Source organism: Lygodium microphyllum, chromosome 15 (assembly GCF_053477565.2).
Source record: "Lygodium microphyllum isolate KBCC chromosome 15, Lygodium_microphyllum_v1.1.10, whole genome shotgun sequence".
Classification (NCBI taxonomy): domain Eukaryota; kingdom Viridiplantae; phylum Streptophyta; class Polypodiopsida; order Schizaeales; family Lygodiaceae; genus Lygodium; species Lygodium microphyllum.
The window spans coordinates 96,345,151-96,369,153 of NC_141149.1; the positions used below are offsets into that span (position 1 = coordinate 96,345,151).

Consider the following 24,003-nt stretch of genomic DNA (forward strand, 5'->3'; position numbering starts at 1 on the left):
CATTATAACCATCACCATAAATCTCTCATCATCAACGAATAGCTTTTGCAGAAAGGATTGCTATTTTTTATGGGATCTTTGAAATGTAACCTTCCATCCAACCAAATATTAAGATGTTTCTTTCCTTCAAATCTAAACACATGTTTCATGGACTCTAAAATAGTCTTTGACTTTTTTCTTTTCCTGATTAGTTCATACTCACTTTCTAGCTCAATGTGAAGATGCTAGAGATTTCTTTTACTAATGCTACAAAGATCATTGGATGGTTAATGCATAGCTATCTAAAGCTTCCTATGGGAAAATTGTAAGAAATCAATAAAGAAGAAGCATGAGGAAGAAACTAGCAAGAAAGAGGAAAATGAGGATGGAGGGAAATAATCAAATGTTTATTTATCAAAAGCATAAAAACCCATAAATTTATTTTTTCTAACATATTTTCTCTCTCTAGAATATGTTACATGTCATTTTTGAGATCTCAAATCTCCCCTAATATATCTCGATCTCATAGCCATTCACTCTCTCCTCGCTAACCCATCCAAGTAAGAAAACTAATAACTAAGAGTTTGTAATAGACTCACCTTCTTGCCTTAATATGTTGTAGATTGAATGCCTTAAAAGCTTGTTGGTAGCCTCACAATCCAAACATGGCTCCATAGTATGCTCTTGCTACTCCATGACAACTAATCCCATCTACAAGTGCTTCTTCGAAAAGAGGAAACGTAGAGAAAAAGGAAGTGCACCAACCTCAACCTCGCACTCTACCTCTCACCCTCCAAGCTATAAAAGAAGGGGAAGAATATAAGAAAGACAAGAAGAGAGAGAAGCTTTACTCTCCAAGTCCCTCACTCCACTCTCAACTCTCCAAGGGAAGCTTCACTCTCCAAGTCCCTAACTAACACTCTCCCACACTCTCAACAAGGTACTCAAATGGATAAGATGGAACCAAGGAGAAAGGTTGCTCTCAAAGTTTCACACACAAGAATGTGCTTCTCTATTTGCTTTTGACTTTTACACATAGTGTTTGAATTTATGGTTCATAGTCCAGGATGGGAAGAATTATCAGTGCCAAGAAAACGGGTGCTTGAAGAAGATTATAGGGAGACACCATTAGTAGGTTGGACAAAGTGATCTATCCAAGATAAGTGATTTTGAAAGGTAGAGTCTCTAGTGGTCGCAATACATTGTGGTTGTTGGAGAGATTGGTTTCTTTCTCAAGTGTATGTTTGCCCTACTTTTATTGTTGTTGTGATGGTATTGAGGTGGATGAGAAGTAGAAAGAGAATAGTGAAATTACAGGGGTATTGCTCTTGTGGTGTGCGTAATTTTTTCTAGTAAAAACTTCTATATACAACAATCTATTGAAATGCAACAGCCATGAAAGCTTCAGTCCAAGCTCCCATTTCTCAAGAATTTCTTGAAGATTCTTCATCTATCTAGCTTGTGGGATCAAGGCAATAAGAATTCTTCAACAAATTGCACAGATTTCAACTTATGGAGGACATTGGAGCTCATATTGAAACTTTATTTTGGGGCTTTCCTTCAAGAGGCTTGAATCTTTGGTATTCAAGTGTTCAAGCAAGCTCGAGGCATTGATTCTTCATGGGCTTGATCATATTGGAGCTCATATGGACCGATTTCATAGATATTTCAAGCTTTATGGTGGATTCATGGTGGATTATGGGAAATTCTTCCATTAATGGGATTGAAGCTGACATCTACTATCCTCTTCAAGCTTAATCAAGGTATTTGTCTTGCTTAATCTTTGAAATCTCTCAATAATCCACTTGCTAATCTTTTTCCACTTGTTAATAAGAGATTATTGATCGATTAATTCTTTGAATTGATCAATAGATTAGAGATTAGTATAATTCCTAATAATCTCAGCCATTTTTTTGAATTTTAGCATTGATTCAATCATAATCATAGGTATCATTTGCCAAGTTTGATGCATAACCTTGATTTTTTTGGTTGAATTATTTTGCCCAAGCTGAAAATTTGTAAAAGGATAAGTACTAGCAATCAATGAGTCACTAATTTGCATCAACAAGACATTATGGTAACTTTTTGAGGATCAAAATGTAAGCAATAACATCAAGTGCCATGTTTCCTTGGCCTAATCTACTAGCAATATGCAATTCTTCCTCTCTAAGGAGCTTGCCCATGAAAGGGTAATCTCGATCTATTTTAGGTAGTTCAAGTTTTCATTTTATCGAGAGCAATTGTAAGGAGATAACAACTTCATACATCATATCATTATGGGAATCTGATGTAGGTTATCTTTCCTCAGCAATAGTTATTAGTTGAGCTTCAATACATGTGATGGAAGCTCACATGGTATACCATTCCTTGTCAAATTTGCAATGTGGAAGAAGTAAGTCAAGCAAAGCTTTTTAGAGTTAGATTTAGGCATATGTTATGTGAGTACAATAGCCATTTTTGGGTAATGTGCACAAATATGTTCTTGCTCTTTCCATGTTAAGAGCCATTCTAGTTATATTCCTCAACCAAAGTTCTTAGGTCGACATGAATGGCTATATATGCATACAATTTTATTTTATTATCAATTTTTTGGTCAATTATTGATTAATTTTGTTTTGCACATTTTCTTTTGCCATTTTCAGGATAGATGTTTTTGACAAACTAGGCTTTAATCTTTCCTGGGGTTTTGGTCAAGAGGAGTACTTGGCAAGAGCTAGGTTGATAGTACTTTTAAAACTAATGCTTACATCTTATTTCATTGGAGCACTATGGGTTTGGGTTCCATGCCAGAATTGACTCGTTTAGTCACAACTGGGGGGATGTGATTGTTGGGATTCCATGTTGGTTTAGAAAGTAGCAACTCCAAAGTCAATAGATTTGGCTATAGCAACAATTGAGAGCAACTGCTTGATTGAATTTGAAAAATGGTTGGAAGTATGTTGAGACTGAGTTGTTTTGGATGTGCATTTTGACAATGGTTTTGGCTTCTTTATGTTGCTCATCCAATGGTCGTTTTCTTTTGTGATTTGTTTTGTTGGTTTAAGCAACATCAAGTTGCACCTATTGTGTTTATTTATTTTTTTAGAATATGGAAGGTTAGATTTAGGAAACTGTGTTTGATTGAACCACAAGTTGAATTGATTGTTGCTTGTCCACATTCGATGTTTGTACCATATCCTTGTCAAGATTTCCTAATTGGATTGAGTCCTCTAGAATTTTTACCTTGTGTTCGAACAATCAATCCTTTAGAATTCTTGCCTCCAAGGGTCTATGGATCCCTAGAACTCTTAGTTTCCTTGTGCTCGAATAATCAATCCTCTAGAATTCTTACCTCCAATGGTCTATGGGTCCTTAGAACTCTTAATCCCATTAGCTTAAATGTTTTGAGCAGTATCTCTTGCCCTTGGCACTAAGCTTCCTTCGATAGGCCCTAGCAATTAGTTAATCAAATTGGATCAATCTACGACCAAATGAATTGCTTGATAGACAACTTGGACCTATACTATGTCAAGTGGTGGTGCTTCAGGACAAATTCCTTAGCCTGTCTTAGGCAATTATAGTGAGTAAAACTCACTTAAGTTTGAACCAAACTAGTCAAGGAAAATGACTAAATTAGGGGCAAGTATGCTTTGAAAATATGACACATTAGATCAAGTTACAACTTAAGTATGCAAACAATTTCAATCCACAATTGGATCAAATGTTGGCTTTTCCTCAATCTCATGGTCTTGGTGCACTCCTAAGTATATCCTTGTGAATGACTTGAATTAACACCAACATTCACAACCACTCAATTGTCTACTAAAGTACAAACATCTTACATCCAAATGCATAAGGTGGAGTGAGATCCTGAGTGACCTAAGCCTAGTGTTATACTCAAATGTATTGTGAATATGCAAGGGTTGGGCCTAGTAGATGCTCCGAAGGACTAGACCCTAAACATAGAACACCTAAATGGGGCTTAATCTAACTACACATAAGTATACTTAAGAGAAATTGGTTAGTGTGAATGGATAAGACTTAAATTATGACATTTTTGGTAGGTGAGACTGAGAGTGCAACTACAAATTATGCATAGCCTAACCAATGTCACTAATGACTTTTAACAATCCCAACCTTCCCTAAATGTAATACTAGAGTACCCTAAGATGTGAAGGGTAAGGGAACAATAAGGATTGTCCAAAGGTCTACAACCTAAGAAAGTGCATGTGCATGCTAAGGAGAAAGAGAACTAGCTTACACGAGGCAAGATGAGGCTATTCTTACATTGATGTGGATGTATCTATGGTTGGGATGCCTATGTGATGTGAATAGGGTGCTTAAAGATTACGTGTGCACCTTAAGTAGCGGGGTGTGCATGTATAGCAAAAGATTACATGATATGCAAGTGTGGACCTTGGAGGTTATGGAACCCCAAGGATGAAGCTTCATGGATTTCATAAGACTTATTAGGATTTCGATGGTGGAATGCCTACGAGGTGAGATACCAAAATTTAACAAAGGACCAAGCAAATTACTTCTATTTCACATTCATCCAAACGTGATTGTGAGAAGTGAATACAAACTAAGTGTGTCTATCGGTCTAAGTCTTGGAGTTGCTGCCTCTAATATTTTATCAACACAATTTGACCAAACAAAGAGTTGGAAAGCCTACCTCTATTGAAAACACGGCAATTCAACCAATTAGAGCGCAGTTATATCAATATACTTGTTGGAACTCTTGTGAATGTGAAGCGTCCATTTTTCCCTTTTTTGCTATTACTCAAGGGTTGGTTGTATTGGTGCTTCACTGCAACCAAAACTGGAACGTCCCACACTCCCCCCTATAATTGCAGGCCACCAGCAAACAAGGCACTAACTACCACAAATCTCAAAAAATTTAGCGCATTCACCACCTCAACTCACCATTTTGAAAGTCAACCCTCAACCTTTTAAGCCAGAATTGAGAATAGCCCACACCCAATCATTCCACATGGCACTTGTTCCAAAATCAAGTCTGTTGCCCAGTTGTTTGATTTCATAATTGATTCAATTGCCCCTCACCCCACTATTATTTCCCCTTTACCTGCCCTCAGACAAACAGCACTTGTGACTTTCATAGTTACTTGAAGAAACTATTCAAAAGTGCGTCATCAAAAAAGTCTAAGTTTACTTTTTTTAATGACGCAATTCTTTGGCAGACTACCGCCAGATCATTTTGTACATCACCTAATAGCTTTTACTCTTTGATAGTCTGAAGTATATATCATTCAATTCATTCCGGGAGCTCTTTCTTATGCATACTAAGCAATCTATGCCAAAGGGAACCAGTCCAAAAACCCATTTGACTGCCAAAAATATGAATAGGATTTGTAATTCGACAGAAATCAGGGAATATTATAGGTGCGAATCAGGGAATATTATGGTTATTTGGCACCTCAGTAGGCCTAGCGTCACAAACAACCTCCACCCCAAAATGAGAATAAGAGACTTCTGTGGCAAATACAGGGTTGCAGGATCAGGGTTGACTGTAATTCCAGTCACAGATCTCATTCCTGTTTTTCAGGCATCAACATACAACCTCTTTTGTAGATCACCCCTCCAGAACTGAAGCAAGGCATGGACACCTGGACATTGACCTTCATGATCACAGACAGCATGAAGAGGCTAACAACATGCCCCAACTTACACCAATATCCAGAAACACACTCTGACCTCTGCAACACGGGACTGCCATTCTGTTCTGCAGCTATGTGCCGTTTCAACATTGATATCAAAATAATAAAGACAGCCCCAATATTACCAGTTCCTTTTAGCAATAGAAGTTCAATCATGTCCCTTCTAAATGTATGTCGTGAGGCAGAGAAACAGAAAGTAGAAAATCAGAATTCAAAGAGGCATATTGAATTGACAGACCCGTCAATGGCAACAGAATTACTCAAGATAAAAAATTACCTAATCTCATACAATTCTCTGCTGAATTTCAGATTTTCATAAATATAGTCTAGCACTACTAAGCTCTGGTGTTACACGCTAGCTACATTAGCTGAAGTAGTCTATTGGTTTGGGGCTAGCATCCATCTTAAGCAAACTAATGGATGGCAGCTGTCTGCAATGCCTGAGGTAAATCAGCACCACCAATCCTAGCATTTTGCACCATCCTCACCACACTAGCAATGTTTTCCTGTGTATGACATCACATAGAAAATGTTATGTCAGTCACCACTCATCAGTTACCTAGCTTTGGCCAACATTATAAAGAGCATAAAAATATTATGTTAACTTTTAATCCCTATTCATGAATTGGCATGCTGTTACTTCTGCACCAGATAGACCAGGTTGAGACCATGTGTGGTTTTTCTTTTCTTCTTTCTCATTATATTTTTAGGCACGTATTTATGCATTCTATAATCCATGAGTGACAATTTCAAACAGCAGAATATCGGTACTTTGTAACACGTATAAAAGAAACAAATTTGTGGAAACCCTTTACACAGACTTGTGAACTCAAATAGGCCATTGAACCTGAAGGTAAGTAAGTCTCTGATGGTAATGGATGGAGTTTGTTTTGAAGCTACATACAAACCAAAACTTCATTCTTCCTAAGCAGGGTGAACACCATAACTGCTGGTTCTTGTGAGATAAGACACTCAATGCTCTTCTCTGACACAGTTTGCAAGCTCCACATGTCCTTTTTAAGTACAGAAGATCAAGTACTAAGACAATCAAGTCTACCTAGTGCATTGGAGGAAAAAACCCTTTCCCAAAAACCAGGTCTTACTTGACCTGAATGGGGGAATACCCCATCTTTAGCAATTACCAATGCTAAGATTATAAACCTGAGACTCATTTGACAACACATTAAACACGATCATCATCAAACATGATTAGCAATATGGAAGTGCACTCCTGCATTTTTTTCTAAACAAGCTTTTCAGAATAGTGCAGAATGCAGCCAAAGGAGATTTTACCTTCCAAACTGCTAATTTTGAATGGAGATCCTTCCACTGTGCAAGGTCAAAGACTCTCTCAGTGCATCGACTGTATAATCATAAGCAAACAGGCAATGGTTAGGTACAATCTATAATATGCTACACAAGTTCACAACTATAAGAACCGATATAAACTTCATCAATACATCATAAAGACACCTGAATACTTGATGTCAACAAAAACTCAGGAGAAAATGAAAGAAAATACTATTTAAAACAGCTGAAAAAGAAATGGGAAAGGAACCAAAGAGAAGGAAACAAGAGGCAAAACACAAACAGTATTTCTATGTCTCAAAGCAACAAACTTGTATGTTCCATTTCATGACCTACAGCTGCTTTTCCAAGCAATAAACTTGTAATTTCCATTTCAAGACCTCAAATATTTTTAATTTCTCAACAAGAGATCCATTCATTCCATGCCATCAAAATGTTAATGTTGTCATTTTTATCCTTTTACTGTTTCGTTTCAATCTTTTGTAATGTTATCATTTTTATTAATTTAACATTATTGTTTTTTATGTTTCACCTTTATTTTAATGCTATCATTTTTATCTCTCTTTAATCCCTGGAGTCCACAAGGCTTCATGGCATGAACTAGTTCACGGGTGCATGATCTATCCTATCACTTCTAGAAGATCATGAGATCATGGCAAATTGCAATTGTTTCTCTCTTTCATGATAATGGCTTTGATCAGTCACTATGCTAAGAATGACCAGAACCAATCCTCTCCCTCCCCCCTCCCCCCCCTCTCTCTCTCTCTCTCTCTCTCTCTAAAAAAAAGTGCCAATAGAACAAAAATCAGTATAAAAGTTTTAATAAACATGCTATCACTCAAACCAAGACTGCTCTCTCTCTCTCTCTCTCTCTCTCTCTCTCTCTCTCAACTTGGAAATTAGAAAGCTTTTCACATATGAAAGTTGTATTCTAAGTTCTAACTGGTGGTAATCACGTAGGCCCTAAGCTGTCCCCCTCCCCCCCCCACCCAATGACATGGTGTTTCCATTTCCCCTCAAAACTTGCCGTTTGCATTTCCATTTCCATTTCCATTTCTGTTTTCCCTATTTCCCTCAACTATGTTGGTTGCTCAAAGACTGAAGGACCTGCTAAGAGTTTTGAAGCTCAAGGGTAGCATAGAGGAACTTTAAAATGTGCATTTGTAATGTCCAAATGAAACTTTCCTATTAATTTGACCCTCCTTCAGCCAGCCACACCACCACCAAAAGTCATTGCCCATTTCAAGGAGTTGCCACCCTAGTATTGGAGCTGGCAGCCAGCCTTGTGCTTCTCTCATACAACTATCACCAGCATCTAACAGCCATCACCAGCTTGTTCATTCTACGGCCCTACTATCCTACAAATGTCGCAATCATCTTACACAACCTGCATTTTAGATCTGACAGCCTATGTTTTGCAACCATGGGAAGAATGCTTGATGAGACCATGATCATCTGCTCTATGTACTATTTGTGAAGCCGCACTTCAGCCAACTAACCTTGCATTTGGCTGCCCAAAGTCTACATCGACATCATGCTGCCCAAAATTCCAAATGACTGTTTCACTCCCTCCATTGCTGCACACATCATGAACCTACAAGGTGGACCACTGCTGCTGCATTTTGGGGCCTGTCGCAAATACGACAGTCTGGAGCTGTTTGCAACCTTTCTGACACCACTCTCAGCTCACCTCTGCCTCAATTATTGAGGCATTAAGGTTTCAGGCCCCTTTGCATCATCTTCATCTCTATACACAATCTTCATTGGGCATTCATCATATTGTGACAAGCATATATCCTACGTTTGTGTTTCCTTATGTTTGCCCTAACATTTCTTTACACCACACGTGCACATAATGACACCAAGCAAGGGTACCATGACAAATATTTTGTATTAGAAGAGCACTAAGAAATATTTAATTACAAACAAAGTGATACACTGATGCCTCTATCCACTCAAGCACTTCCATAATGAAGCTTAGATGGTGATTGAAACCAGCCTTCTAAAAAAGGGCAGTGATAACCTTATTTAGAAATAATTGCAAGTAATTAATATTCACATAAACTAAAAATGCACACTTTACCACTTACACCTTGAACAATGGACAACATGTTGATCCCAAAACTAGCACCCATTATGGTATTTCTTTAGCTTTTATTGCAAATGGATGGAGTACAACCGAGATTCTCTAATTCCTCGACTAATCCAAGTGCCACTTGCTATCAAAACTGACCAATAAGCATTCAAACCAATTTGCCCCTTGGTTTGCTTGGGGATTGGTAATTGCAAGTAATTAATATTCACATAAACTAAAAATGCACACTTTACCACTTACACCTTGAACAATGGACAACATGTTGATCCCAAAACTAGCACCCATTATGGTATTTCTTTAGCTTTTATTGCAAATGGATGGAGTACAACCGAGATTCTCTAATTCCTCGACTAATCCAAGTGCCACTTGCTATCAAAACTGACCAATAAGCATTCAAACCAATTTGCCCCTTGGTTTGCTTGGGGATTGGCATTCACTCTGGTCTTGAAAGACAAATTAAGCCTCAAATCTGATTGGGCTGGCTGGCCTCTTGAATCTCCTTGAAATTCTTTAATTTTCATTGCTGAAATTCAAGTTCTCGGCCCTCAATTTTGAACATTATCCCAAGATGGTTGTCAAACTCTAATTTCTACTATCAATGAGGGTTTATAGCAGAGATTTTTCAACATCTCCATCTTTGATGACTCAAATGGTTGGAATTTGCTAAGATAACTTGAGAGATGGCTATAAGATGAGAGAGAATGCTATAGAGAGATATTTCAGAGTTTCATCGTAAGAAAGACTAAAAAATTGCTGCTACCTTACTCAAACAACCATGGAAACTGTCACCTACAACTTAGGACCACCAAAAAAGCTATCATTCCCTCTTGCATAACATCACCTACACCAAAAGAACCTTGGATTGCTGTCACCAACACTTGGAAGGCTCCAAATTGCTATCACGTCTTGTAGGACTGGTACCTATTGGCTGCAAACCACATCATCATCATCTCCTTGCCCTCTAACAACCTCCTATCTCACATGGCTGGAATAGACTTCAACCAACCCCCAAAAACGTTTTCTCCACTTACATGTGTAAGTTTTGCCAAGTGGAAGCCTTTTAATCCCATTTTGCAACATTATCTAGCTTATTGAAATAATTTTCAGAATATGAATTTTAAAAATCAATTTAACAATTATTTTAGTACTCAAAAAATCTATTTCACCTGCCAGTAATTAAATTGGCTAAGCCAATTTGTCTTTCGAGTATAATAGTATCCTTAAGCAATTATTAGCCCTTAGACCACAGTTAATTAATTAATTAATGCCTAGTCTCTAATATCACCACTAACATTAGTGACTAACAAATTGATCTAAGCCAAAATCTAACAATAGGTTCCACTTAGTACTTGTCAAACATAACTTATTAATTAATTAATGCCTAGCCTCTAATATCACCACTGACATTAGTGTCTAATAAATTCATTTAGACCACCATTAATTAATTAATTAATGCCTAGTCTCTAATATCACCACTGACATTAGTGGCTAATAAATTGATGAAACGTCTAATATCACATATCACATTTGTGGCTAATAAATTGGTCTATACTAAAATCTCACAGTAGGTACCACCTAGTACTTGTTAAACATAACTTATTACAACCTTTGTCTTTGGCATCAACTAATATTTCAAGATCCTGGATCCCACACTATGAACAATTAACTTACACCTCACATATGCAAGTCACATTTGCACACTTGATTAATTTTATGTTAAGCAAAGCAATAAAATTTTAAGTCTTCATAACAACGATCTAGAGAAATCCAACTAAGCAGCATAAATTTAGTTAGATGAACTTGCAATGCTTTAATAAATGATTTTGGTTCAAAGAGGACCTTTTTTTTATAGCCCACATTAGCTTAGTCTAATTAACATACCATCTTATTAATCTTAGATAGTCAACCAATAAATATTTTCTTTACCATAGGCTTAGGAGTAATGACCTTAAGCCCTAATAAAGAGCCACTTTTTTTCATGACATACTAAATCTATTCGAGATTCAGCATGTTTTATATAAGAAACTGAGTGTACACAACATTATAGATTCCTTATATCCTAATCATTCCAACTTTTTATCATCATGCCACCATCAACAACTAACCACTTGTCTTAGATAACTTGTTCAAAAACAATGTGCCTTGATCAAACCTAATCATCAAGGGCCTTACAAAGTCTCGTAGTGAAAAACTCAATAAGTAAACATCCATATTTTGCTAGCTTTTAACCTTAAGGTCATCTCGATCCATAATCTTGATCTCTTGGAACTCGTGATAGAGATTGATATAACGAGTCCTATCTCAAGCCACATACAAATCAATGAAGCATTTCCACGACTAGATGCAAGATCAAAACGCTAAAGCTATGAGTCAAATTCTAGTAGTAATCCTTGAATTAACTCAATTATGGCTAATGCATTACATGCTTTCTAATAGCAAACAATCTCAAGTGGAGCAAAGTGAGAGTCTGATTGAGGTTCCAATCCTATACTAAAGCCCACAAGATTTATAAGTCCAAGGCATGCCTCATCAAGTTTGACCAACTAATATAATTAGACCCATGAAACAAGTTTTGTAATTCTTAACAAGTATAGATGAGGAAGTAAAACTATGAGATGTCGAAAAAGAAGGTTAAGAGAGTAAGAAATGTAAGATGGGTAAGATGGGTAGGCAAAAATAGGATAAGGATTTCCATAGGATACTGTAGGAGGAGGCACTGAAACATGATATCTTTACTCAATTGTTGGTTGAGGCACACAAACATAACCAAAAAGTCCACTAGAAATTGCCATGTTGACAACCTATGATACCAAATGGATAACACTCCAAAGTAAAAGTACACAAATGGACAACCCATGTTAGGAACATTCTCAATGTGCTTCGTTTGAAGGGTGAGTCTCCATCATAGGTACACCTATACCACCCACATCCAAACCTAATTCGAATAGGTTAACCTCTTGGAAACACTGAAATTACAAGATTTTCAACAATTATTCCAAGTGCTAGGTCCTCAATCTTGGTGTGTAAACACAGGGAAGAACGCAAGAATGACAATACTTTGAACTTTACAAACTCCATCAATTATCACCATAAAAATTAGAAGATAGAGAGAGAGAGAGGAGTGGACACCACGTTGAGAGAAAAGCCAACCTCTCCCAACTGGCATGAATTTATTGAAACAAAACCACAAGCACCAAGTGCCTAAATCATATATAAAAACACTGATTTGCTGCAATTTTAAAAATTAGGATTTTGAAACCCTAATTTCTGTGATCTCCGAGCAACAAGTTGATTCTCTTCTCTAGTACTTGGATTAGATCAAGCTAAATAGAAAGTACTTCTTGAATGAGAGAGAGATAGGAGAGTACAAAGCATGTGACTACCACGTATCACTTTTCTAGAGAAATAAGCTTTCAAACCTTTCACTCTAAAAATCGCTCGTATGGTTAAAAATTTGAGGTAGTTGCTAAAGACAAAATTATTTCTTGCAAAATTTTAAAGCCTTTGACACGAACAGAATTTCTATTTGAGCAATTTTCAAAAATAGTAATCTCCTAAATTTTAGGAATAGTCAAATTTAGCTTCTCAAGCTCATTATATAGGTTCACCATTCATGGTTTATTTCTTCGATTATGAGCATCTAGTTTCGCTTTCTGAAACCACTCATTATATAGGCTTCTAGTCAATAAGACTATTTGAGTGTAAAAGTCTTAGTTCTCTAATATACAAAAGGTTTGTTACATCCCTCCCTCTTAAAATCCGTCTTATCCTCAAGACATTACTTGAAGTATTTCTAATTTTATAGCTTCTTCATAAGCTGCAAGTATTTGTGGATAGTCTTTAAAATACTCTTCTAGCATCCATTTAGAATCTAAATGAGAATAATTTTTAAACTTCAAAAAAAAATCTAAAAATGTTTTTTTCTTATTTACTAATCATATGGAAAAACTATTAGCTCTGGTTAAAGTATCTCTATTACAAGTTCCAATGGTGGAGGCCCTCATAAGACTTCAAAAGACAAATATGAAAAGCATTGTGAATTCTCCAATGCTCTGGAAGCTATAACCTATAACAAACATCATTAATCTTTTCAGTGACTTGAAATGGCTTATAATTTCTTGTTACAAGCTTAATGACTTGGAATGAAGGCTTGTTAGAGCTTCTCAGACGAGCTTTGTCAAATTTCAGCCACAATCAATCTCCTTCATGTAAAATTAATTGCATTTGATACTTATTTACTACTTTTTTTTATTTTTCTTAAGATCTTTGGATAGCTCATCTAACTTAGTTGAAAGCTGTATCCATATCATATATAAACTCATCGACATGAAATATCTTCTCCTTGGTTTTGCGAATAGATAATAAGAGTGGTTTTCCATATATGATCTCAAATGATGCTTTATCTATAGAAGTATGAATTATATTGTTATATGCATATTCTATCAAAGGCAAATACTTTTTCCATTGTTGATTGACAATCTCACTTTGACCATCTATTTAAAGATGATAAGAAGAAAAAAATGTAAGCTTCGTACCCAAATTTTCAAAAAGAGCTCACCAAATGAGACTAGTGATTCGTCGATCTCTATCACTCACGATGAATTATGGTAACCCATGATACTTAAAGATTTGTTAAATAAATATTCTAGCCATATATTGAGACTTAATAGTCTTCTTGACTAGAATAAAATAAGTATATTTGCTAAACCTATCAATAATAATATATGCCATCATTGCATTTGCTAATTTTCACAATCCAAAAATAAAACCCTTAGCAATGTTTTTCCAAGGTTAGGTCAGAATTGATAATAGTTACAAAAGCTATGCAAGCTTTTGACAATCAAACGGTTGTGGCCAAAATACCACGATGACTCATGTAAAGAGCCGTATGACATTCTTTCTTTACTTTAGGCTTGAAATCTTTAAGAACACATAGCTTATTCTCCATCAAAATAAATCCATCTTTAATAACATAAAAGTTTACTTTTTTACTAAGTTACAAACTCACCCGTATAATTTCAAAATCTTCATCAAAAGCATACATGTCCCTCATATTAGTAAAATCTATATAATGAATCATAAACACTGCATGAATCTGAGATCTTTTTAAGAGAACATCAGTTACCTTGTTAACTTTCCAAGAATATGAAATATTTGAAAGTCTTAGCCCATCGAATATATTTTTCAAAAATCTTTGGTTGGTTGAGAAAATGTTTCAAACTATCATGGTCTATCTTGAAGAGAAATTCTCCATCTAAAAGATAGTATCTTCAATCTTTTAAAGCTTAAATGATAGCCATTAACTTTTTTTCATAGCTAGTAGCATTATTTTCTGCATTTTACAACCTTCTACTTGCACAAGCAATTGCATATCCTTCCTGATTTAAGACTACACATTTCACCAATAAAGATTTCAACAAATTAGATATAATCAAAATAGATCATTTGCTGATATAAAACTTTAGAGCTTCAAAAGCTTCTTTATTTAGTTTGATCCATCGGAATGCTATTGCTTTCTTGATTAAATCATGCAATGGTCCAACAACCCCATCTTTGGATACAATATTTGCTAAGTAGTGAATCTTTTCTAGAAAAAATTCACTATTTTTGCCATTCACAATTGTGAAGTTCTTGGTATACTATTTTTAAGTATTATTTATCTTATTTTTCATCTTTTGAATAAACCAAAATATTATCAAAGAAAGTATATATAAACTTTCAATGTGCACTAAAGATTCTTTCTATCATTCTATTAAAGATTACAGAAACATTGGTAAGACCAAATGGTAGCACAAGAAATTCATATAAACCAAAAGTTATCATACATGCTATTTTATAAATATCTTGAGAAGCAATCATTATGTGATCATAGCCACTCTTCAAGTCAATCCAATTGAATACTTTAGAACCATCCAATCTATCCAATATATCAATTCTTTGAATGGAAAACCTATTCCGAATTGTAATTTTACTGAGAGCCCTGTAGTCCACACACATACACCAAGATTCATCTTTCTTTTGTACTAAAGAGAATTTGAGAGTAAAATAATAAAAAATTAGGCCTTATTAGATCCTTCTCTAACTGAACCTTATTAGACTCTTCTCTAAGAGCTCATTCACTTGCTTCACGATCTCCTCTTATTGTATTGGACTCACAGGATAGGGTAGCCTATTTAGAGATGAGCTTCTAAGAATGAGATCAATGTGATGACCTTCTGGTCTTTCTAGCGGTAACTCGTCAAGCAAAGTGTCTACAAAACAACCTTCATACTCCTTTAAGAAACTCATTCAGTCCTTGTTTATATTTGAGATAGACTTTTCAATTCTAGACTCTTTGTTAAAATCTTTGACAAAAATCAAATACAAGAAAATAGAATTTTTCATTGCTTTACGAATTTATACATAGGATAAGATGGGAATAGAGTTTCCTTTTACTCTACATCAAAAGATATATTTTTATCCTTAAAAGAAATTTTCAATAAGTTTTGTGCATATGCAACAGTTCGACAACAGTGGCTAATGTTGTGGTGACTGTCATGCCAAATTGAAAATACACTTTTGCTTTGGCCCAATGCAATGCAATCGAGGATGATTGCAAGGTTTTCAAAGGGGAGATTTGTCACGAGCACGTGAAATTTTGAGATACTTTAATCTTGCTAGTAACATTTGATTAAGTTATTAATCAAATGTGCAAGGTTGTTTAGCACATGTGATGCACATGGCAGTTATTTCATGGGAATGGGCCAAGAACCTCGAGGATGCAATGGATGTTAAAGGCAAAAGTTGTGTTAAGTTATGCCAACTAGGTTTTGGTGGTCAGTTGATGTCAAGTTGGACCCTATGACAATTTTTTGGCCATTAAGTATCAATGGTGACACTAGGGACTATCATTAATTAATTAATCAATGCTAGTCTAAGGATCAACAAAGGTTAAGAACCACTCCAAGTTGCAAATGGCCTAGCCAATTTCATTACAGATGGGCATGTTTAATTTTGGGCAATGTCAAAAGAACTGAAATTAATTTTCAGAATTAATGAATTCTGAAAAATTAATTTAATGGCTGAAAATGCATTAGGAAGGCTGCCACTTGGCAAAACTTTCCCATGCAACTAGGGAGAAGGCTATTGGAGGGTGGTGGAAGCTGAATTGCAACCATTCTGAGCTTAGTGGAGGGAGAGGAGGTGATCAGATTTGGCTCTGAGAGGTGACAACTCCTCATCGCACACCATGACAAGACGGGGCAGCAGGTTTTCTCTTCCGCCTTAAGAGAGGCGGCAATAGAAGAGGAGGGCTCGCCAATAGAGCTGATATTTTACCCCCCCTTTTTGAAGTTGTTGGTGCCATCAGATTTGTCATCAGAGCTACAAATCAAAAGATGCTCAAGCATTCTCAGTAATTCTCAACCATTGGTAATAGAGTACAGTCACATTTGGTGGACAACAAAGAGTTTACTACTGTAAACCTTAAATGACAGTAGTAATTAGGGTTTAGCAGCCACCTTGGAACCTGTGTCATCAATCAAAGGCATTGTACACTGAAATCAGCACCAAAAATTCGTGGAATTGTGAGGATTTTAGATCCCAGCCCATCTATTGTGAATTTGGGGCAACACTTGACCAATTGGGGTTCCATTAGAGCAAGTCCTGGGTGAAAATCAAGGGGCAATTTGCCCGAACGCTTTGCTGATTTTTGGAATAGCAAGGGGCTTTTGGATTAGCCAAGGAAATCGTGAAATCTCGGCTTGTAATTTATCCATTAGCAAATGAAATTAAAGAAATGCCGTAAGGGGCACCAGTTTTGGGGCCAACAAGGTGTCCACTGTCCAAGATTATGAAGATAAAGTGAGCATTTCAGTTTATGTTCATTTGCTGATTGCTGTAATTAAGTGCTTAATCAGGTTAAACCCACCCTATCCGAGAAGGAAGGCTGGTTTCAATAGCTGAGATTTGCTGAGAGAACTTATATGAGATAGCTAAAGGATGAGAGAGAATGCTAAGAGAGAAAATTTAGGCTTACATCGTGAGATATAACTAAATTCTACTGCTGCCCTATCAAAAATAGCCCCTGGAGTTGTCACCTACAATAAAATAATATCACAAGGCTAAAAACCTCCTACACAAGTTGTTGTCTGCTACTTAAGAAGCTTGGGTTATTGTCGATTTGTGGGTCTACTGTTCTTTCTTACTCAAACAGACCCAATTTGGTAGCAACCTTGTCAATCAACCTCTCCTGCTTGAACACACTCAAAAATGGCTCTCTCCCTCCTCTCTTAGCCTCCAACCAGCTTCCTCTCATTTACATGGACAAGTTTGCCACTTAGTGTAACCAACTAATCCTTTTGAGAATGGGTGATAGATAGCATTTTACTGTCCATAGCAACCAACAAACCCTCAAACCAACTTACCCCTTAGTTTGCTAGGGGATTGGCCTTCAATTTTTTTTCCTGGATGACAAATTTTGTCCCAACCTTAACGATGGCTAGCTAGCCTCTTGAAATTCTTTAAAATCCCTAAATGCAAAATTTCAAGTATTAAGCCCCATTTTTTAGCACTCTTCCCAAGGTGGCTAATAAACCCTACTTTTTGCCCTAAATTAAGATTTAGAAGTAAAAATTATCCAATTGCACCCTCTTGGAAATGAATTCGACTCAGATCTCGAAGGAAGCTATGAAATGGCTAAGAGAATAGAGAAGAAGCCAAAGAGAGAATTTTCAAAGCTTCATCACTAACATTGGCTGAAATTTAATGTTGCCCTATTGAATGGCTGGTTGACTACAACCCACCATTGATAGGAGCCCCACATGCAACTGCTTACCCTTTTGGACCCCAAAATTTATGTCACCTATCTATAGACAACCTACAAGGGTTGTTACCTACCTCCAATAGCCTCCTAATCTGCTAGCAATAACTCTCTAACAATCTCCAATGACTAGGCTAATCAACAATGGCTGGAAGATTATACCAACTCTATCTCCTTCTCTCCCAACCTCCACAAAGATATAATAAGACTCCACCCACCTCTTCCTCACTTGCATGGGCAAGTTTTACCAAGCGGTGCACCTCACATTTGCACATTTAATAAATATTTAATCAAATGCTAAGCAAAGCATCAAAATTTTACATCCTTGTGACACTTGGCAACTTTTCAAATGGATTTTCTAGCCCATTAAATTAATTGTCAAAAATAATAATTGTGAAAATTAATTTAATCATGTGTCTCTACCCAAAAAACTGAAAATACCCACCACCATCTAACATTAAAAATTAAAAATGCTAGGCTATTTTAACTCCCAAGCTATCCTAAGTATTAATTTGAATGCTCAACATCAATTGTGTGATACCAAGAAATAGGCAAAAGATACAAGGAATGATAGAGCCATAAGCATAAAACAAACCACGTAACGCACACGATGAAATAGCTCGTGACCACACTCAAGGTGAAAGAGATACATACAAATGTGCATGCATGAGTGCTTGAGCCACTAAAATGTATTCATGTGTATAAGTGTAATTGCCAAATGTCCCTCAACAAAAATGAAACATGAGCACAATATATAATGATTGTTGACGAAACTCAAAACATAGAAAACACACCAAAAAGACATGGCAATGGCATGACGTGTGAACATCAATGGAACAATAAAATGCAAAGCACTCAAGAATATCAACAGAAGGAGATCGCCTAAAAATGGTGAGTGCAAACAAAGGCAAAGAATTAGCACCCAAAGATCGCATGTTTTAAAAAATACAATAAAGAGGGCAAAGAAAGCACAACAAAAAAGCAATCCTTTAAAGGTGAGTTATGCTCAAAGCAATATAGAAAACCCCAAAGGCTCATAGCAACATCTTGATATTCAAACAATCAACACAAATAGTAACAACTAACTCTACAATCATGTCACCATGACCAAAGTGGCAAATACTGTACGAATTACATCAATCTTTTACAGCATAATGTCATGTGACTCATGTTTCAAAGTGGCATTAAGTATACAACTGAAACAAACGACATGTATCTCTAAACCTCTTCTATCATTAGTCTGCACATTTCTTAAAGATTCATTAACGCTTCTTGCAAGATTAGCAAAACTTGCAAGACCAACTCTAATTCAATAACACAAACACATTCTTTTGCAAGTGAAAAAGTTAAGATTGACCTGATAACTACCACTTGACGCATCTGGTCCATTTTAGCATCCAACATCTTTGCACTTATTGCTCGTACTATCCAATACTCCACTTCCTCTTGTGGTACCTTAATAATAACAAAAAGCAATCATTAAGAGATCACAAGTCAATAACCCCACCAATTGCATCTTGTAAATTTATAACTTTTTCACACAACTATGAAATAGCATTCTAAAAAGCATTATGATGGTCCTCACATTTATGATAGTCCCATATTCCCACTCCCTAGATATGATAATAGTCAAGACAAATCGACATAAACAAACTACTACTTAGGCATAAGTTCAATATCATCTCATGTCATACATATTAAAGCTAAGAAACTTAACCATAAATGAGAGAAAAAGGGGCTCTTTTTCTGCGAAAGGGAGGCTTCAAGTATGAATGTGCAAAAGTAGAACAAACAAGTTTCTTATAAGCTTGTGAGGATACAAAGTTGTGTCTTTCTTAGAGGTGTTCGCGAGTGGATAAGGTTTGAACCAATCACACTAGTGACTAAACTTTTGTTCGATTTGATGCACCATACAACTCCTTTTACCCAATAAAAATGCCACTGAAACACATAAAGCACAAATTCACTTGTAGAAGTGTTCCCACCACAAAGCTTTAAAATTAACGCTCCATAGTGATGCTCTTCATGACTGTTTCTTGTGGGTTTTTCTTATTCAACATAAGTCCAACCTAAGCCTAAGGTAGAACCCAAACTTTCAGCAATCCATCCTCGCAATATTCTCCTCACTGTCCATACAAGGCTGTCAGCTAAAAGTACAAAGAGGGCAGACTAGAATGAAAGAAAGGCTTCATCCATCCTGGCCACATGTAGTCTTTGGAAACACTCAGACCCAGAAACCTCTTTGTAGGCTTCATCTATTGCCCAACCTCCAGGTGTGCACTCTGCTGCTAGTGCAACTATTGTGCATGGTATATTGTCCAATATTGGCTAATACTGCCCATATTGGTCAAAAACACATCACCCCCCACCCCCTTTTTGCCATCAAACACACAAAATGATTTAAACAGGCTGTCCCACTGCTTGATGCTGGCAGTATTCTGAGTTCATTACTGTCACATGCATGCCTACCTCTGATTGTAACACAGAATAACTTCCCTCATTATCTCTTGCTGCAGTAACCACTGATGTATCACAAACAGCAACATAAAACTGAACTGTGTTTGCTCAAGTGTTAAATTAAGTCAATTCTACAATGCTACTGGATGTCTGCAGCATTTGATCATCTAAAAGTTAGCACCAATCCTATATTGCTAGTAGGCAGACCCATACTGGTTGACTAATAGTATAGGCAGATATTAAATTAACATAACCAACTAGCACTATAGCTAGCACAGCAGGCATAATATGACTAAACAATGCAACTGAAAGCCAAATATGAAACTACATAGTCATTTCATAATCAATGGAAATAAAAAATTCTGGTGAACAGGGAGAAAGAGAAAGTATCTGTACCCTGAGTGTGTCTTTCACCAAAGAATACGGTATCTCATGCATTCTAGAGGCCAGATCACCAAGAGACATCAACCTCATCTTCGTTATGCAATCATCATGAGAGATTCCTTCACAACAAAAACATTGAGCTTGTTAAACGGAGCTTGAACTAAACATTCTTCACATTTGAGCAGACATTTATCACTTCTGAAAAAAACCTGAACATACCATAGCTCTTCAGAATAGTAGAGTTTGCTGCTTGAAAATCCAGATATGCATCCAGACATTGAGTCAAAAAAATATTTAAAAGCCAATATACTGGAGCAAATTTTGCATCTTTCTCAAGTTGGAGAACCGCAGGCATAAGCAGCAAATCACACTGCAAGAACCATCATATTATCATACACACAATCTAGCAACGTCATACAACATCACCACTTGGTGACCCTTGAGCATTACAGAAACTGTAAGCTAAATAAAATTTTAAGACAAAAGCTTCCTTCTTGCATTATGTAAGACAAGATGCAGACGGTGGAAGGCACTTGGAGTGTCTTAATTACTGCTGTGTGTAGATGGTAAATATACAAATGATTGGTCTATGAAACCAAAATCAGACACCACCGGTAAGTTTACTCAACCAGCAAGCACAACCAGGCTCTTTAGGTGTAATGACTACCTCAATAATATCCAGAGTGCATACAGCCGAGTGATCTTACATCTCACTCTTGCATTATAACAAGAGATGCTACACGTTAGAGTCCCTATGCACCAAGTGACTTTACAACATCATAGAGCATTTAATTTGAGGACAGGAAGTAGGCTGACATTAATCTTTAAAAGGAAAGGCAGAGAGACCTGCTGCAGCCAAGCAGTCCTTTAATTGGCTTATGATGCCATTGCCCTATCTCTTCTCCCCTCCTTTGAGGCCAGTCTTAGAGTGCTAATTTCACCTGACTATCACTCACTGTTTTGATGTTCTGAATTGATTGATCAAGTCATCTTCAAAACCAGTTCTAAATACTTTCTTCTGCAAACTTAATTGATTGGTCAAGTCTCCTTAAACCTTTGCAAACTTCTGAAGACTTTATACTACAAAACTGTCGGGTAAAAGAACTAAAGGCATATTTGACACCATAACAATATGGCCAACCTTTAGAACGCCAAACTAAGTCCCTAAAGAGTTTATTCTACAAACTTAATTGATTAGTCACGTCTCCTTAAAACCTTTGCAAACTTCTGTGAAAACTTTATTCAACAAAAGTATGCCTGGTAAATGCATGTAAATGCATATTTGACACCATAACAATATGGCCAACGCATAGAGTACCTATTAGTTTGATAAGAATGTATGCTTGAATGGTTTTTTAGATACCTGAAACATGTCAGGAGCTTTGACAAACTCAATTACAGCCCTCACTGCCTCCTCCTTTGCTTCACTTAATGTATGTGGATCCTCATTCGCAAATGTTTCAAGGTACTTCACCAAAAAAGAGAAGGATTCTTTGTTTGAACTGTTAAAGATCAAAAAGCACCTCTAGTTGGCAACACAATTTCACAATGCTGAGCACTGCAATAAATTAATAGCCTGATTACCCTTTACTATCTTTCAATGTATTGGTGATTAGAAAGTAGAGTTCGCGTCTTTCAGCAACTCCTACATTCCATTCTTTCAAAAATGTGTCCATTCGTTTGAAAGATGGCAATATTAAATCTGTCACTTTGCCATTGATAGCCAGTTTGAGAGCCCTTTTGTAGACCAAAAATTTGCCATAAGGGACATTAAGAATGTTGTACAAGTTGAATAATCTGCACCAAATAAAGTTTAAGCAGTCAACATATGTTGCCAACAAACTGAGACTATAGAAACAGATCAGCGAGGTCTTGAGGCCAAGTGAGATACATTTTCAATCTAACGGCTGGTTTATCAGTATAATTGGCTGTGATTTTTGTTGTGATCTGGTCAGCCATTGCTAAAGCTTCATCTGGACTTTGAGCTTTGGAGACAAGGTTGCAGATAACTGCAAAAATGCACTCGAGATCTGCAGAACAAAGATACATGTATCAGAGATAATGTCCAAACAAATCAAGACCCTGTTCCTACAATCATCCTGTCATCCCCCTGGTTCCTTACACCCTAAAAAGACAAGCCACTGACCCCGGGCTTCTATGAGGCTACACTGTGACAGAAGTACCACACTCGCAATCAACACATTAGAATCATACTTGTTAATAAGTCCAATTTCAGACCTTAATGCATGCTTTATAAAAGAGGTTATTGAGCCGCAGCATATTCGATTTGATAAGGCATGTCACAATTTGGCATCTACAAGAGAAGCAGCGCAAGTATCAAGAAGTTCAACCAGATAAGCGTTTGTTTTGTGACGTACCTTTCTCAGGGGCATTAGCAAAAACAAGGTCGAAAGACGTGAGCAACAACGACAGGAGATCCGACCATCTCCCTTCTTGCATCAAAGCCTCGGCTTCTGCACAGATATGTGTAACTTGCGTTTCCGCAACCTGCGGACCGAACCACTCATGCCTCAAATGGAATGCAGAGACGAGCAACGGACAAAAACCTTCGAAAAGGAGACGCCAAGAGGAGTATAATGCGCTTGTGTATAGACATTAAGATCGGTTGAAGGGAGACAGGGAAAACCTAAGGGTATGAGTACTCACGTCAGGGCCAGCGTCTGCCCAAGCCATTTGTGCAGTAAAGCGCGCCACGGAGAGTGTGATGTCCTCTTCAGAAGTCTCCACGAGAATCGACATTGTTGCGAAACAGGGACTCTCGCACCAGCTCCTCTTGTACCACCACCGCAGCGAGAGACAGACGGCTGCGGAGTCTTTCTCGCAAGCACTGCAGTCAAAGAGATCGTAACTGGTACCGCCTTTCGTGGTTTTGTGCGCCTTAGCTACAGTGGCACAAAAACCCCCTTTGCAAATGTCAAAAAGATTTCTCCAGACTTCTTCACGAGGCACTTAGACAAACTCTCTCCCCTAGGGTGGTTCGAGTGATTAAGCATTGACCTTTGTGTGCTAGAAGCTGTGTTGCACCAGCTCTAGGAAGGATAAAAAGACGATAGTAACAAAGAAGAGTTCGCTCTAATTGTAGTAAGTGTTGCAAGAATGCATCAAGGTATGCATTCAATAGCATTGTTTTTCTCAGCATCATCCCATTGCTCATTGTGTTTGCACTCACAAACAATGCAAGCTCTCATTCATTATTACTCACTACTAATGTGCTACTAAACTTGTCACTTTCCTTTAGGTTACCAACACTCGGGGGATTTGTTGAACCCTATACCCTCTACTACCTCTTCGTGCATGCATGT

General features: G+C 37.0%; 1 protein-coding gene across 1 annotated transcript; it reads right to left on the minus strand.

Moving 5' to 3' along the window:
- Positions 1-5,843: 5,843 nt before the first annotated feature.
- Positions 5,844-23,594, minus strand: LOC148024794 (uncharacterized). The gene is made up of 10 exons (XM_087694447.1): positions 23,348-23,594; positions 23,059-23,188; positions 22,572-22,710; positions 22,265-22,477; positions 22,044-22,182; positions 20,900-21,050; positions 20,693-20,799; positions 19,197-19,294; positions 6,930-6,999; positions 5,844-6,142 (listed from the first exon to the last, which is right to left on the minus strand). The coding sequence occupies exons 1-10, from the start codon at positions 23,438-23,440 to the stop codon at positions 6,050-6,052; spliced, it is 1,233 nt and encodes a 410-aa protein (XP_087550573.1). The 5' UTR covers positions 23,441-23,594; the 3' UTR covers positions 5,844-6,049.
- Positions 23,595-24,003: the final 409 nt, after the last annotated feature.